We start from the raw sequence: 16,626 nt of genomic DNA, 5'->3' as shown, positions 1-16,626 counted from the left end.
TATGAGGGGCAATGTATAAATTAAATAACAATGGGGAAAGGGAGGATCCTTGGGGGACCCCGCATTGTACCGCACGGAGGTCAGCCGAGTAGTCACCCAGTCTCACTGCTTGGGTACGGTCGCGCAGGAAGGAGGACACCAAGATCAAGGCCGAGCCCTCGATTCCCACCGCTCTGACACGGGAGAGTAAGATGGCATGGTCAACCGTGTCAGAAGCGGCGGAGAGATCGAGGAGGAACAAGGCCTGATGCTGGTTGGTGTCCATACCCTCTCTGAGGTTGTCAAGGACCGATAAGACTACGGACTACGTGGAGTGTGCGGGGCGAAACCCGGCCTGCCTGGGGGCTAAAACGCTGTTCCTTTCCACAAAAGTGCTACGTGTTCTAGTAACATAACGTTCCAGCACCTTCCCCAAGAAAGGCAGGAGTGAAATGGGGCGATAGTTAGTGAGAACGGACGGGTCGGCGCCAGGTTTTTTTAGGATGGGTAGGATAACAGCCGATTTTAAGGGTGAGATGACAGTGCCCTGTGAGAGGGGGCTGTTAAGAAAGGTAAGGGGTAAGGGGTAAGGGAGGTAAGACGCAGGCGGATTAGATCTGTTTTAGAATATGTGCTGGGCAAGGATCCAGGGGAGAGCCGGACTTAACCAAGGGCAGAATAGAAAGGAAAGATTCTTCTGTTAGAGGAGGGAAGGAATCGAAATGGGCTAAAACAGGAGGGCGCGGGGGGCTAATGAAAGATGAAGAGGGGAGTGGGATGTTGGCTTTGATGGCAGTAATTTTTTCAAGAAAGAAGGAGTTAAGGGAATCGCAGAGGTGCTGTGAAGAGGAAGGTTTGAGTGTGGCCCTGTCCGAATATGCAAGATCTTGCACAATGGCAAAAATTTCTCTGGGACGATTGTCAGCAGTATGAATTTTAGACGAGAAGTAAGCCTTTTTAGTTGCCAAGATAGATTTTTTGTATGAAGCCAACAGGGTGATGTAGTGATTTCTGATAATCGGGCAATAGTTGCGGCGCCAGAGAAGCTCCGCCCGGCGGACGTTGAGCTTTTGAGCCTTAAGGTCCTCATTAAACCAGCGATTAGCGAGACTGGAAGCCCTTTTATGTCCCTTTGGTGGAGGTCGCTGCCCTTCATGCTGATGAGCTAATCAGCCTCTGGTGTCCAGGTGTCAGCGCCCGTTTTATCTGACAGGCCGCTGCTGAACTCCGATAACATTTGCTACCATCCCCAATTGGATTCTGCTCTGCCGGCCTCTTCTCCCCATCCCTCCGCATTGCCACCTCTCTCTGTCTATCCCACTTGTTAATTCTCCTTTCCCTCTCTCTCCTGCACCCTATGTATCGTTTTCTAAGTTTCTCCCACTCTGACCAGGTGCTTCTTGTCCGTCTGCTGTCTCCTGAACATTGGCCCCTCCTCCCCTGTCTCCATCACTTCTCCCAAATCTATCTGACACTCCCATATCTATCTGACACTCTCTCATCTGGCATATTTTTCCCCTCCATCCTTCCATTGTCTCTGCATTGTCCTCACTCTTTGACTCTTCGGTTCATCTCTTTTCCCTACAATCTCTTATCTCCCTCTTCTCCGTAACTCCAACCTTCCCCCACAACTCCCTCCCTCAAACCACTTCGCATCACCAGAGAAGAGGGATATTTCCAATAGCATGCAGTGCTTAACTATTTTAAAACCGGGCGTGCCTGAGGTGGGTATTTGTAAAGCGCTCAGTCCTCCGTGCTTCGAGGCGCAGAGTGCCCTGTATAGTGCTATACTCTTGTTTTGAGAATATGTACTTCCGACTTTGACATGTATGGTTCCGGTTCGAGAGAGAACGCAGGGGCAGAAATAAAGTCTCACGGTTCACAGCTTTCAGTCCAACCATATAGGGCGGGCCAAATAAATGACCATCATTCTTACTTTGTAGATGCTGAGCCATAGATGGGAAAGTTTATTTATTTAATGATGCATTCCCTAGCTGGAACAAAACTTGTTGATGCAGATGCCTTACTGGGACATCCAATGCTTTAATGAGAAACTTGACAAATATATTTCCCATCTTCATGGTACTGAACATATGAAGCTCTACCAGATAAAATGCTTAGCTGAGACTCGAAGCAGTGATTTGCTGGTTTATGGAGATAAGATGCAGCCCTCCTAATTACATCTGAATTATATCAAACTGATTTTTACTGTTCTATGCAAGAATACAAGCAGCAGACACCTCAGTGAATCAGGCAGGGTTGCCAGAAGAAATGTAAACCAGAATTAGCATAACCAATAGGTCTCGCCTTTGGGACCTTATAAGTGTTCAGTTATCCAGCACAATATCCTTGGTGCAACAACATCTTGTGTTGCAAACATTTATAATGTCCCAAAAGTGAGACCTATTGGCTATGCCAATGCCTGTTTTTGTTGAGTTTTATATAGCGCGAACTAGACCCAAAGATATCGGGTATCCGAGCGCTTTACATGAGCACCAGTTTCGTTACAGATGGACACATTCATTTTTGTTAGGCACGGGCGAAATTACGTGGTTTTCCCATGGACACAGATGATGCAGTGTACCAAAGCAACATACCTTCTCAGCAAAACCGTTTCCCAGATTATCTTTAGGCCCTACCAGGCACTAACGTGGATCTTGGGACACTAGAAGGAGGAGCAATGAATGTAGAGGGAGAAGAACAAATGCCCAACCTGCAGGAGGCTTTGAGTTCTGACATTCTGAATGACATGGAATTTGTGCTGGCAGCAACCAAACTAGATAAAGAACTTTTTCCAATAGTTATAGGGGATGCTTTTGAAAAATCTGTGAAGGATCTAAAAATGAGACATCTCGGGGGCGTGGCCAACTGCCGAGCATGGCTGCAGCTTGAAGCGGGAGCTCCTCAAGGCATAGCGGCCCGCACTGAAATCCGTCCAATTATCCGCATCATCGCCCGCCCGAAGTAGCGGCATTGGCTCGGGGACCCGAGCGGCGCTGTTTGATCCGATCCCGGCGGTTACCGCCGGGAACTGCTCCGTTCTGAAGCGACGTGCTGGGGCCTGTGACTGCCTGGCCGCACCGGCCTGGCGTGACTGGCGGGCCCGGGCGGAAGTACATCCTGCCCGGCTTAGGCGCGGTGGCACCAGCCGGCCCCTGCAAAACTCCGAAACGAGGAGTGCTCCAGCGCTCCACATAGCCGGCGTAGACCCCCGTGAGGGCAAGAGGGACTGCCGCATCCAGGACTGGCTGCATACACCGTTAAAACACAGCGCAAGTACCTACGCAGACGGAGATCTCCCTGGGTCCCGGACAGCGCCATATTGGGGAGAACAGACGATCGGGCCCAAAGCTCACGCTGCAAGGTGAGACAGATTACGTCAGAGGCCCTGCCGCAGTGCCACAACTCCGAGTCTCACTCAAGATTAACGGGGGGACGAGCTTGAGCCCCTGAATCCTGGCACAGGGAGAACATCCAGAGGGAGCGTCCATAGTGGTGACCGGCCCTTCGAGAGGCGCCGTGGCTGACCGAACAGTTACACCTTAGCGCTGCTACACTGCTGCACAGCGGGGGTCTGACACAGTACGCAGGGCGATCCCTGCCAGGGGATCACCGAAGACACACCGGAGCAACGAGGCACGGCATACTGAAGTGAACGCGAAGGGCCGAGGTGGCCACGCGGTAGGCCGCACAAGAACAGCACTGGGACCGACGTGCTGATCATCACGGCCGCCGACTGAAACGCGCCTGGGCCCTGTGGGTGACAGAACAAGCTCTTGAAACTAGTGGGACACCCACCCGACTGCACACAGCCTGACGCCCGAAGGGACCACGCAGCTCATTGACGCGTGGTGCCGAAATTACCGCCGAGAGCAGGCTTTGCATTCACAAGCACGATGCCATGGCAGGCAAAGGTACAAGGAGTGCGTCGACACAGGCGAAACTCGACAAATTTGCGTACAGCCAGCATGGACACTCTCAGAGTGGCGGGCGCCACTCTGCAGGCGCAGCTCCAGACACAGACGGAAATAAAAAGGTAACCTTGGAAGACATCATGAAAACCCTCACCGAGGTCCAAACGACGGTGGGCTCCATTTCTTCCGAAGTTAATCTGCTAAGGGCGGACTTTAAGAAAATGTCGGAAAGGGTGTCCCAAGTGGAGGTAGTTACAAAATCGCTCATTGAGGACACATCGGACCTGCAAGTAGCGATGGAACGAATGGAAAAAGTCACTAAGCAGCAACAGGAAAAGCTCGACGATCAGGAAGGGCGCTCCCGGAGAAACAACGTCCGCATCCTAGGCCTTCCGGAATCGGAGGGTAAAGGTGCAATGGATTTGTACGTCTAGGACCTCATCAAAACCAAGCTACAACCTAAAGGCTTGTCGAACTTTTTCTCTGTTGAAAGGGCGCACCGGGTTCCTGGCGGTGCGGCCAAGCCAGGAGCCGCACCACGGCCTGTACTAGCTAGACTATTTAATTTTAGAGACAGGGACTCCATCCTGCAAGCGGCGAGGGTCTCACCACCTGTAAAAATCCAGAACTCGACTTTGGCCTTCTTTCCGGACTACACGGTGGAGGTGGCTAGGCGCCGGAAATCATTCACTGAAGTGAAAAAGACGCTACGTGACAGAGGCCTGCCATACTCAATGCTTTTCCCCGCCAAATTGCGGATTGTGGCCGAAGGAAAAATGTGGTTTTTCGATACGCCGGAGGTGGCACGAGAATGGCTTGATGGATGGAGACAGGTGGGCCAACCCCAACGCCCGCACAGGGACCGCAAGAACCAGCGCAACGGAAGACCAGCGGAACACCCGTCCAGTAGCCCCACGAACGAGGAAGGCGCCACAGGACTGGAATCTGATCTCGAGAGGGACCCACTTGATTCAGGACAGCCTGTCAGGGTTTGATTGAATATGCTGCGTAAGGGACAACACGTTTGCAGCCTTTGGGACCTTGAAGCTGATGAAGCTGAGTAGGGCGGGCATTGGCCGGTGCCTGTAGGGGACTCACCAACCCCACGAGCAAGTAAGATGGAAAGGGATGGGATTAAGCACTCTGCCAAGTTGGGGATGCGGGCGGGAATTCGTCCGCGGTGCAGGGGAGCAGGAAGGGGGTGGGGGGGAGAAGTTGTAATGTTACGGTTATTGTTCTTAGTCATCACTACTTCCATGTGGGACATGGTAATACTGCTGATCATACACTCCTGGTACCCTAACACAAGTCATTGTGTATGCGCTACACTCCAATGCCACACATCAGTAACACTGGTCACAAACCCAGATGGCCCACCAGGAACAAGATGCACCCGCTGAAGGCACCCCTACGATGACAGTGGTGCCCCCCCTGAAACTGCTCAAATGGAACGTTAGAGGCCTGGGGGACAAAATTAAAAGAGGTTTTGTCCTGCAAACCGTCAAACGCCACGGGCCTGATTTAGTGATGTTTCAGGAAACACACCTGGCAGGGTCTACATGCAAAGCACTCGACAGACGTGGGTATGCCATGGCAGTACACGCGGAGTTCACTACGGGGTCCAGGGGCACTGGGATACTCCTTAAAAAGAACTCGTCCTTTATGGTTGAAAGCCGCAAGACGGACGATCAGGGTCGCTTTGCGGCGCTATATGGCCAGTGGGAGGGGAGACCCCTCAGCGTGGTGTCCGTGTACATCCCCCCGGCGCTCCACTCTACGGCACTGCCGGCGCTTGGGCAATTTCTCATTGACCTCCCAGAGGGTGATATGATCATTGGGGGGGACTTTAATGCAATAACAGACCCCTTACTGGACACCTTTCCCGTACGGGACCGCCCGAGAGGGGCTGCCACGCTTCCTGGTTTTCTGGACGCACTAGGCCTCACAGATGTTTGGCGTCAGTTGAACCCCATGGTGACTCAATACACGCACTACTCCTCTACACATAACAGCCTCTCACGTATTGATTACTTTTTCTTTTTAGGGATGGGATTGGGATCAATAGACAAACTAGAAATTCTGCCCAGAGGTGTATCTGATCACTCCCCAGTGTCCCTCCTCTTACTACCAAAGAGAGGAAGCGCGCCAGAATATATCCGATATACCCCAACTATTTAACAGTCCCTGGAATCAGAAAGAAACTCAAATTGGCCACAACGCACTATTTTAACGAAAATGTAGGAACAGTTTCCTCGCCCTCGATGCTCTGGGAAGCGTACAAAACAGTCCTGCGCGGCGCAGCCATAGCAGCAATCACAGGGCATAAACGAGACTCCAGAAGTGAACTCGCAAAATTAGAGTTGGCACTCCACACCGCGAACACCGCCCACATGTCGGACTTCACCCCTGAGACCACACATACGCTGCACCTCCGACAGTAGCAACACCAGGCTCACCTCACAACGATTACTAAGGGGCATTTGGCATACACCGCACACAGGATATATGACGTGGGTGACGAGGCTGGGAGGATGCTGGCTTGGCTGGACAAACGGGGCGGTAGCAACAGAGGGATACAGAGACTCTACGCACAGGATGGCCAGCTACTGACACACCCTGAACAAATAGTACGCACCTTAGCACGCCACTATCAGGAGATATACACCCCGGTACGGACCGTCACGGAACGGGAGGCGATGGCGTCGCTCGAACACATTGCTATCCCCGCGCTTTCACAAGAAGCGCAACAGGAACTAGACACTGACATGACGGAAGACGAAATCCAATTGGCAATACAGGCGTTGCAATCCGGCAAGGCACTAGGGCCCAACGGGATACCCGTAGAATGGTATAAGGCGACAGCTCCCATGTTGAGCAAACCCCTGCTGAATATGTATGTTGAGAGTGTGGAGAGGGCGGAACTCCCACTTGACCAGCGCACGGCCACAATAATAGCCATTCCAAAACCAGCCAAACCGCCGACTGTATGCACCTCGTACCGACCCATTTCCTTGCTCAACGTTGAAGCAAAGATCCTGGCGAAACTCCTGGCCAGTCGCCTGACCCAGCACCTACACACCCTGATACACCCGATCAATCGGGCTTCATGCCACACAGGAGCACGGCACTGAATCTGCGGAGGGTCCATGGGGTGTTGGCACGTGCCTATCAGAACAAGCTGTAATTTTATCCCTGGACGCCAAAATGGCTTTCGACCTGGTGGAATGGGAGTATCTATTTGCAGTCCTTGCTCGTATGGGCTTTGGCCCGAAATATCTTGCATGGGTACGGTTACTGTACACATCACCGGTGGCACAGGTGGTAGCGAATGGTCACATTTCACCAACGTTCCCACTGGGGCGCGGAACTAGACAAGGATGCCCGCTATCGCCCCTACTCTTTGCGCTGGTACTAGAGCCATTGGCCATCCTGCTCAGAGCAACACCACTGTTTCGGGGCATCACCTGGGAGGAAGGATGGGAGGATAAAGTCTCCCTATATGCAGATGATATGCTGATTTACATGGTTAATCCTAACGAGGGAATCCCTGCCCTATTGACTCTATGCGATGAACACGGGAAGGCGTCAGGCTACACCCTGAATTGGTCCAAATCAATAATGTACGTGCTTAAAGGCCCGGAACCACTATTGCAGGACGACTGTCCCCTAACGTTAGCAACCACCTCCTTTAAATACCTGGGTATTTTCATCACTAATAATGCCGCGGACTTTTATGCCGCAAACTTAATGCCACCTCTGGCACGCCTACGTGCTGATGTTAAATACTTGGCTACTCTGCCACTGACCCTCCTCGGGCGAGCGGCGCTATATAAAATGATGGCTCTCCCCAGATTTCTCTACGTGCTAGAAAATACCCCTTAAATGGTGGCACCGCGTTACTTCAAACAGGTCGCTGCACTAGTATCCAACTTACTGTGGAGCAACGGCCCAGCCCGTATAGCGCATGACAAATTAGTGAAAAGCTGGTATGAAGGGGGGATAGCGTTGCCCAATCTTCAACTGTACTATTGGGCGTCCCAACTTAAGATAATTAATCACTGGATCCACGTCCCGCGGGGAGACCCCGCATACAAGGCGGACTGGTCGCAGCTGGGGACGGACGGCATGCTTTCGGCGCTATACAATTTCTCACAAGTTAAGAACCTAATTGGACCGACGTTTCATACGGCGGCATTGTGGCATGCAGCACAATCCCGACTGGGTTGGAAGGGGAAAATCACCAGAATTACACCATTGTGGGACACGAGAACGCTAGGAAACTTAAGATCCAGTAAGGGATTCGCGCAATGGGATCACATAGGGATTTCCGTGGTAGGAGACCTCTGGGACAAAGGCACGGTAGTTGCATTTTCACAGCTCCAGCAACAATATGGTTTGGGCCCCACTGAAACATTTAGATATGTGCAGATCCGACACGCACTACTACAAGCAATTCCACCTGACACCACACTCCCAGAAACATCGCCACTAGAAGACAGGCTACTGACGGACTTTATGGAACAAAAAGCAACCTCTCTCACATATAAAAAACTGGTTAACAACCTAACAGACCCCACACAGAAACTTAGAGAGAGATGGGTTGGGGAACTAGGCGAAATGGATGACACAGAGTGGAACGAGGCGCTTGCATCACCAAAAGAAGTAGGCATTTCGGCTAGGTTCAGATTAGTGCAGCTCAAGATTTTACACCGCACTTATTACACCAGAACACTTCTTCACAGAATACAGAGGGCACCACACCCCTTCTGCCTCAGGGGCTGCGGGGAGGAGGGAACTCTACTCCACACATTATGGGAATGCCCAATAATCCAAGACATCTGGAAGCAAATTATGCGCACAGTCTCCCAGGCCATTGAAATATCAATCCTGCCTGAACCCCGTAAGTGCTTGTTGAACATTTGGGACCCTAATGACCTGGACAAGTATGGACAGCTATGGGTCACATTGGCTGTGACAGTGGCCAAGCGAGACATTGCACAAAAATGGGGTGCCCCGGAGTTACCTACGGTAGCTGGATGGATTAGGAATATGGACCTCCTAATGGTGAAGGAAAGGGCGGTATACGTGCTACGAGCCTGCCCCCGTAAATGGAATAAGGTGTGAACTCCCTGGAACAAATACAGGGGAGAACCGTGTGAACCCTTACCGGAAGACAAGGACTTGGATTCAGAGGAGGAAGAGGATTAGGAAGGGCGGGCATACATAATGAACTCTGGTTTGAGCTGGGGTGGCGCAAGAGTGTGACGCAACCTTTGATAACGTGCTGATCATGTGCAATGGCTAACTACTGACTATGAATGGGTATAACCTTATACTGAGTGATGACATTAGTTGGGTTTTATTGTTTTTCCTTTTTCTGTTAGTTGAATTTGTTGGGAACTGATACCTGTACCGAAAGTGGGTAGATCACGGAATGAAAAATGGGTATGATATGGAGGTGAGATAAAGTCTGTGCGAAATGGTCGCTAATAATTCATCCATGCCAATAGTGGGAAGGTAAATGCCCCATGCCAGAATGTGATGTGATTTATCCGTTTCTCTTGATAGTAACCAATGCTGATATGAAACTGGCATCTACATGTGTTAATGTGAATATGTCTTTTGCATTCCTGACAATAAAGATTTTTCACAAAAAAAAAATGAGACATTTCTGTACCTGAAGTGTCAATTATTGCCGTCCGTATGTTAGCTGAGCTTCCTTAAAGTAATCCAGAGCTCTACCACTTTTCTTTTGACTGATACTAGAAAATACATCCATATTATCCCAATACTCCAGGTACGCAATTGGCTCCATCTACACAACAAATCAACTTTAAATTAGACTGTCATTCTCTACTGTTATATACCATGCAAATGAGCTCTCAATTTTAGGTGGCTGTAGAGGTTTCCAAAGCCAGTCCTCTGTGATTGTCTTATTCCCCGTCCTGCGTTCATTCTCGACTTGGGTGCCAACTCCAGTTATAACTTGTGTGCTAATTCTGCACTATGAGCCAGATGTATCAAAGGGTTTGATTTTTTCTGTATCTATGGAAAAAGGTTTAGGACACCCTATCTGGATATTTGCTCATACGAGAAAGTAAGAATTCAAGACTAGAAACGCCATAGATCTGATTTAAGAAAACTACCTTTTCCCAAAATTCATTTTGTTCTCATTCACACATTTGTTTACACATAAAGACAAGTCTGAGTAGACAAAATAAAGACCTACCAATAGTACTGTAATAATCTCAAAATCCATATCAGTCATGTTCCTGTGTCCCACCCCTCATCCCAAGATAACTTATTATGTTTCCTCTTCCAAAACAAACTATGATTTAACAGCGTCTCATTCTGTAGCCTTCCTCACATGTCCACAAAAAGTAGAAGGAAGGAGAAAAACAAGGGTGTGGCAGGGACGTAGCTTCAGGGGGGTATTTGAAGTGTTACACCCCCCAAATAAATGTACTTTCTTATAAATGTTTGGGTGTAGGTGTTTTCAGTCGGGTAGGCGGGATACCGGTTGGACTTCACCAGTTATTTTTACATTCACACAGACAAAAAATGCGTTTCTCTCTCTCTCTCTCTCTCTCTCTCTCTCTCTCTCTCTCTTCTCTCTCTCTCTCTCTCTCTCTCTCTCTCTCTCTCTCTCTCTCTCTCTCTCTCTCTCTCTCTCTCTCTCTCTCTCTCTCTCTCTCTCTCTCTCTCTCTCTCTCTCTCTCTCTCTCTCTCTCTCTCTCTCTCTCTCTCCCAAAAAATGTTAGTTATTATAATATTATGTTTTCTTCTTAGTACTCATACCAATATGCATCCCTCTCTCTTTCCACTTCGCATAGGCCCCTCTCATGAACCGTGCTTGGTGTATAATGTATTTTAACATTATATGCCAGCCTGATATCTGAAGTTCACCGAGCCTAATCTTACTAACCAAGCTACGCCCCTGGGTGGGGGGCGGGGGGGGGGGGGGGGGTTGAAAGAAAGAGTATGCTGAACACCCTCCCCTCATGTTTAAGTGTCACATCTTAGCCATTCATGCTTTCTGCTCCTCCCTTAACTTTATTTGGGCATATCCTGCATTGACCGAGGTAGCCCAAACTCAAGTCAGATATGCCCCTTCATATTAGTACGATGGTATCTAGAGGAAAAGTGAACTCCCACCCACCCTACCACCCTACCAATCTCATTCCTAAATCATAACATATGGTTAAGCTAGTCAACCAGCCAAGCCAGTATGAATATTTAAGTTTCTTTGCTTGAGAAATATCTTTGCAGATGCCACCTTTTGAAAACACAAGCTTTCCCATTTTGGGTAACTGTGAGTCCTGCAGGATAAGACTGTGTGGCTTGAATGCTCAGATCTGATAGTTTTCTAGTGTTCAACAATCAATTTAATTTTCGGACTCTGCACTTATCTGGGAAAAATACAAGCTGTTAGTAGGTCCTCTTTGTATCTCTGGCATCCCAACGCTATATATTGTATAGATCCATTAACAATGCTAGTGTAGCTCCCATTCGTACAGGTGGACCCCTCAGGCCATGAAGCAAAACGAGCAGGACAAATAAACCCCAACCTCGTGTTACTGGCGTCGAGCTCCAGCTCAGTGTCTGTGGTATTTTATACAGCTCTACTTGTTAACTGAGCTAGGCTTTTGGTGGGTGCATATTTATTTTGCATTCTAGCCCTGTTTTTAAGGCCTCTTATTTGTGGTTGTGCTCTCCTACAGTGGCAAGACCACACGCTTGAAATTCAGTAAATGCTTTCTGTCCCTATCCCTTTCCTTAGCAGACCTGTGAGGTTTTGTCAGTGAATCCAATGTTTGTTTGGCCGCCTGACAAATGTCCCTCCTTCAGGTTGTTCAATCTGCTATCTCCTTTTTTTCAGTTTATGTACTGTCTCCGTTTTATGAATTTCCTTGTGGCTTCTTCTCTCTCGTTGACATGTTCTTTATAGTCATGAAGGGCCACCTCTGCCTGGTCTCGCGTTCGTGCAGCAGAGACCAGTAGCTCCTTGCGGGGTGCCATATTGCATAGGACTCACTGCTTTGTCTTTCATCCATAAATGCCACCCCCTAGTCGCTGACACCGCATCTGTACATGGTGCCAGTCTGGAACAGCCTCCCTGTTTGTCCATTGACTACTCTCAATAAGTGTAGTGCTCTGTTTCAGCCAAAGCGCATTACCGCTCACATATTATACACGAGAGCACAATGGCCAGATCTTGGCATATGAGAAAGCAAGTTCCACATTGGCTTTCAAACTGCCTGAAGCTGTGTGTTCTGATGGACTACTCTTACCACTGTTAGGGCATACACGCTATTGGGAGAGAGTCCTGGTAAAGTTACTCTATCCAATACACAGATTACCCCCCAGTCCTCCATTAAAAATACACTATAAATGGCACATTTTAGTTTGGTAATGCCTGCTTGTCATTCACTTTCTGTAGAAGCTGATGTAATTCTGATCTTTTGCTTGTGCTGAATAAATAAAACAAATTTAGTGTCAAAAAATTCGTCTACCTCCCCTTGTTTTGATTTTTCAAGGGTCTTGAAAATAGATCTTAGGTTGGGGTTATTTTTTTTAACCTCTTGTCCTCATGCTGTTATAAATAATTTAGGGTAGACATTGAGAGAAGACTTCTAAGCATCATAGCATTTAACTTTTAGATAGGCCTCACATTTAAGGGGGTTAAAGTGTCCACTTCTTACATAATTCCATTAAAATCATAAGCAAATGACAATAGCAAAGGTTCTTGTACCACAGTAGGGATTTGACAGCGTTTCCTGTGACCTCTAGCACTAAAGGTACCCTGATTATCTACATAATTTCTCCTGCTACTGACGTGAGATAGTCACAGGAGATCCTGAATTATTTCTGGAATAGAATGTGTGGTTATCTAGAGAACATTTCCATACTAGGGCCCAACAGAGAACACACAAATAAACACGGTACTGGAGGGAGATCCTCATAATTTCCTTGATAAAATTACTGCATTGGTAGAGCTGGATCACACTGCGAGATTGGGCCAGGAAGAGTCCTACAATGACGGACAACCTATATACAGGAGATACTTGTACGGCATTTCAGTTACTGCATATAGAATACGACATTCTGCCGAGGCCTTTTCTGATACACAGAGCTCTCTTGGCGTTGGTATACAGATGGTGGAATAGGGGCACAGCGTGGACACTGCTATTTGAAAAATATTTATATATATTTTTTCAATTATATATTTTTATTACTTTTTCCATTTGTAACATCAACTAGTAGCCCATTTGCATTGAAGCATCCAGTATGAAAAATATTTATACTCTTGATGGTTCAGCCAGGGCGTTAACACTTCTTTACTGATCACTTGTAGCACCGTCAAAAGGTGATTTATTTGTGCTGTGGGATAAACGAACGGAGGATTTGGCAGCACAGATTTCTGATAGTGGCTTTGAACACTGTATTTAAATGGTCGCCCCCAACGTTTCCAGAAATTCTAGGTTTAAGTTAATTGAATATTTACACTGGGTATATATCACCCCTAAGAGGATGAATCGTATGCTCCTTGCTGCACATGCTTGATGAGGGAGATGACTTTTCCATGTGGTCTGTAGCTGTTGCGCCTCTTAGAGAAATTTATGAACTTGGTGTTTACATTTGCTAGCTGTCCAATATCCATGCAAAAGACACAAATTGATGGACGGAATGCAGAACAAATCAAAACATTCACCCCAAGTCAAGAGATCTGGGTTAAATCCATCATTCTTTTGCTCACCATGCCACCCCAGTTTAGACCTGGCCATATGCAAATCAGTCTTGACCCTGTGCCTCATGGGAACAGTCCAGCTTGAACTGCCAAGCCAGGTCATCCCCGGACCGGAAACAAGCATCCTAGGACCTGTTTCAGGGTTTCACCCTTCTTCAGCCAGGATAGCTTGATTCCAGTGGCACAGTGAGCCCAGGACCCACGTCTGCGCATACCTGGTGAATGGATTTTTTTTTTTAATCAATTTGATGGGCGATTGAAGATTTATCCATCATTCTTCCCTTTCGTAAATCCATTTTGTTGTAATGTACTCCGCTCACATTTGATAAGGGTTTGATAATGTAATCTACATATTTTAATATATAGTGAATGATAATCGTATATAGTTAATGTACAAAATGTTAACATGCTCATGGATAAATTATCCGTCCTCATGGTATACCTGTTAATGTCGTACACTTCAGCTAGGTATTTTATGGTTTGTTTACTTTCGTAATATGAAGTTGATTTTACCCCCAATTCGTCACACGGTAAGCATGATTATAATTTATCTGTGGTGGAAGAAGCCAAAAAAGAGTCTTTTTCTCTTTTTACTATTTAGTAATAACATTTCAGTTCAGTAACTTTTTAGAGTATTATTTTGACTTGCATGCCTGTATTCAAAGACGTCTCTCAGAACTGGTCACACCTAGTTACTGTTTAAGTGCGTTTGTTTTCTCGTTGTAGATTTTGTGGACCTTAACAACGGCAAGTTCTACGTTGGGGTCTGTGCTTTTGTGAAAGTCCAGCTGAAGGTAAAGTACTTTCTGTTCAATAACTATTGGGAATAATCTGCTCTTGGTTACATTGAGCATTAGTTTTAACCTTCTGTCCTGCTAGGTTCTTTGAGGTTTACCTCCATCAGTCATCGCAGATAACAATTCTAGGGTAATTTCAGATCTATTGTGACCTTGAGCTATTGTGCTATTGAGACATTCAGTGTATTCCTCTTCCAATTTGCTAAATGTGAAGTCGTATCTCCTCCCATAAGCACAGGTACTAATGATTGTACCTTCCCACCCGTCAAGAGTACCGAAACAACCTCCATAATCTGAGGTATGCTTCAACTATGGTGTGAAAGATGACCACTGGATTCCCTGGTGCCAGTCAACTTGGCACCTGTAATCTGCTCTTGCTACTAAAGTGAATGGGATTGAGACTCCTCTCGGTGTACTGTAGTAATTGTCTTTATGTGACATATGATTAAAACAATCTCAGAACTAGCAAAGTAACAAAAAAGCAAGATTGATTGAAATTTTATTTGGGGCTTGTTCGAGGACAGTAGAAGAGTAAGGATTCTGTCTTAAGAGCATGCTAGTTCTGATTGTTTTCCATGCTTTCTCTTCCCTTACTCAAACTACCTCCCCTCAGGATGGTTCATACCATGAAGACGTGGGTTATGGTGTCAGTGAGGGGCTAAAGTCAAAAGCTTTGTCCCTCGAAAAAGCACGGAAAGAAGCAGTGACTGATGGACTGAAAAGAGCCCTCAAGTAAGCACTACGCATTTTCTGGAAACAGATGGCCATCCAGTAACCCCGTACAGCATTTGTTTTTGATGTAAATTCGCTCATTTGAAGTAGTTGGGAGTATCCTGAAATGTGAATTGACAAGAAGAGTACCTATCCACCTAAGCTATTCTTGTAGTCTTCTCTGTATTTTTTCTGCCTCCTCATGTTCATTTGTCCATGTTGTGCCCTTTGCTAACCCTACACCTTGGTTTTATGACTCCATGCTACCTTTTCTTCCTAATGCCACGTAGCACTTGCTTGTCCCTATCTCGGTCTTTCTTTATTAACATCTTCCCTAAGTCCTTTAGTTAAGCTCGTGTTCTGTTTCCGTAAATAAGATTGCTTCCTTCTAGTTATCAGAATCTCCCACTAATACCTTATATGCTCAGTTTTCAGAAAAGGATCTGTTGACTCCCAGCTATCCCCTATCATGCAATTCGTATCACTGTTCAGTTTTTACACTGGCTGTGCTGATGCAACTTTTCTTTCTGTTTTATGTGGTGTACTTCCAACTTGGCTTTATATTTCTCCTTTTTAGGTTTCGACCTGGCGAGGGGGACGCAGTGCCCCTCCCAGTTCGAAAACTTTTGTTTTCAGTAGGGATGTTTGGACCGCCTCTGTTTCCAATTGGCTAGCTCCATAAATGGAGGCTAGCCATTGGGAGACAGAGGCTGTCAATCACGCTTTCTTGCGAAAACGCGATTCGGGGGCGTTTCTTGTTCTTTTTTTAAGCCCCGCCCCTTTGTCCCGGGCCGCGCTGTGATTGGCTGCCGGCCCGGGACACCCCCGTGACGTCATTCCCCGGGCCGCGCTGTGATTGGCTGCCGGCCCGGGACCTGACTTGTTTGTTACTGCACCTCATTTAAGGTCCCAAACTCGTCAGTCTGCGTGTTCTCGTTAATCGAAGCGGCTTAAATGTTGAAGTGATCACCCCGAGGCATATGAGCTGTAGATTATATACTTGCATAGATCGCCATCTGGTGTTGGGCTCTGATGTTTGCACTTTGATTTTGTCTTTGAAGAAGTCTTTGTAGTCAAAAGATAGGTGACTCCTCCTTAGGTTGATCGTACGCATGGGCATCGACTCCATCTCCAGATAGTTTTTTTCCGCCAGCGGGATTGGATGTGATTTTTCTGCGCTCCGGGTCAGTGTTGTTCTCTAACAACCATCGACGTGCAATCCCTCACCACTCAACGTTATTGTTTTTATCGCGTTTTCCTTTCGACATGCAGCTTCAGAAAATATAAAATCCTCGTCCTGTACCTTCGACGCGGGCCGATGGGCCTTTCCGCGCTGACCATGCCAGCAGTCACTGGAAAGGACTCCATTTAAAAAATGCCCCAGGTGTGGTGCGAAGTTCCCACACACGGACTTACATGAGGTTCGTAATCTCAGAACTGCGAGGCCTATGCATCTTTCAGGTCAAAGAAAACCATA

The 16,626-nt window shown here is 47.4% G+C and overlaps 1 protein-coding gene across 4 annotated transcripts in view; it reads left to right on the top strand.

The window, feature by feature from the left end:
* RAD52 (RAD52 DNA repair protein) overlaps positions 1-16,626 on the top strand; it is a 309,192-nt gene that overhangs the window by 107,111 nt on the left and 185,455 nt on the right. For all 4 annotated transcript variants that reach the window (XM_086952848.1, XM_086952851.1, XM_086952850.1 and 1 more), the window contains exons 5-6: positions 14,368-14,435; positions 15,052-15,170. In XM_086952848.1, coding sequence (XP_086808974.1) covers positions 14,368-14,435; positions 15,052-15,170 — 187 coding nt within the window. The remainder of the gene's footprint in view (positions 1-14,367; positions 14,436-15,051; positions 15,171-16,626) is intronic.

This window comes from Lissotriton vulgaris, chromosome 1_2 (assembly GCF_964263255.1).
Source record: "Lissotriton vulgaris chromosome 1_2, aLisVul1.2, whole genome shotgun sequence".
In the NCBI taxonomy this organism is placed as follows: domain Eukaryota; kingdom Metazoa; phylum Chordata; class Amphibia; order Caudata; family Salamandridae; genus Lissotriton; species Lissotriton vulgaris.
Note: the sequence above shows the minus strand (reverse complement) of the source record. Positions and strands in the feature narration are given on the sequence as shown.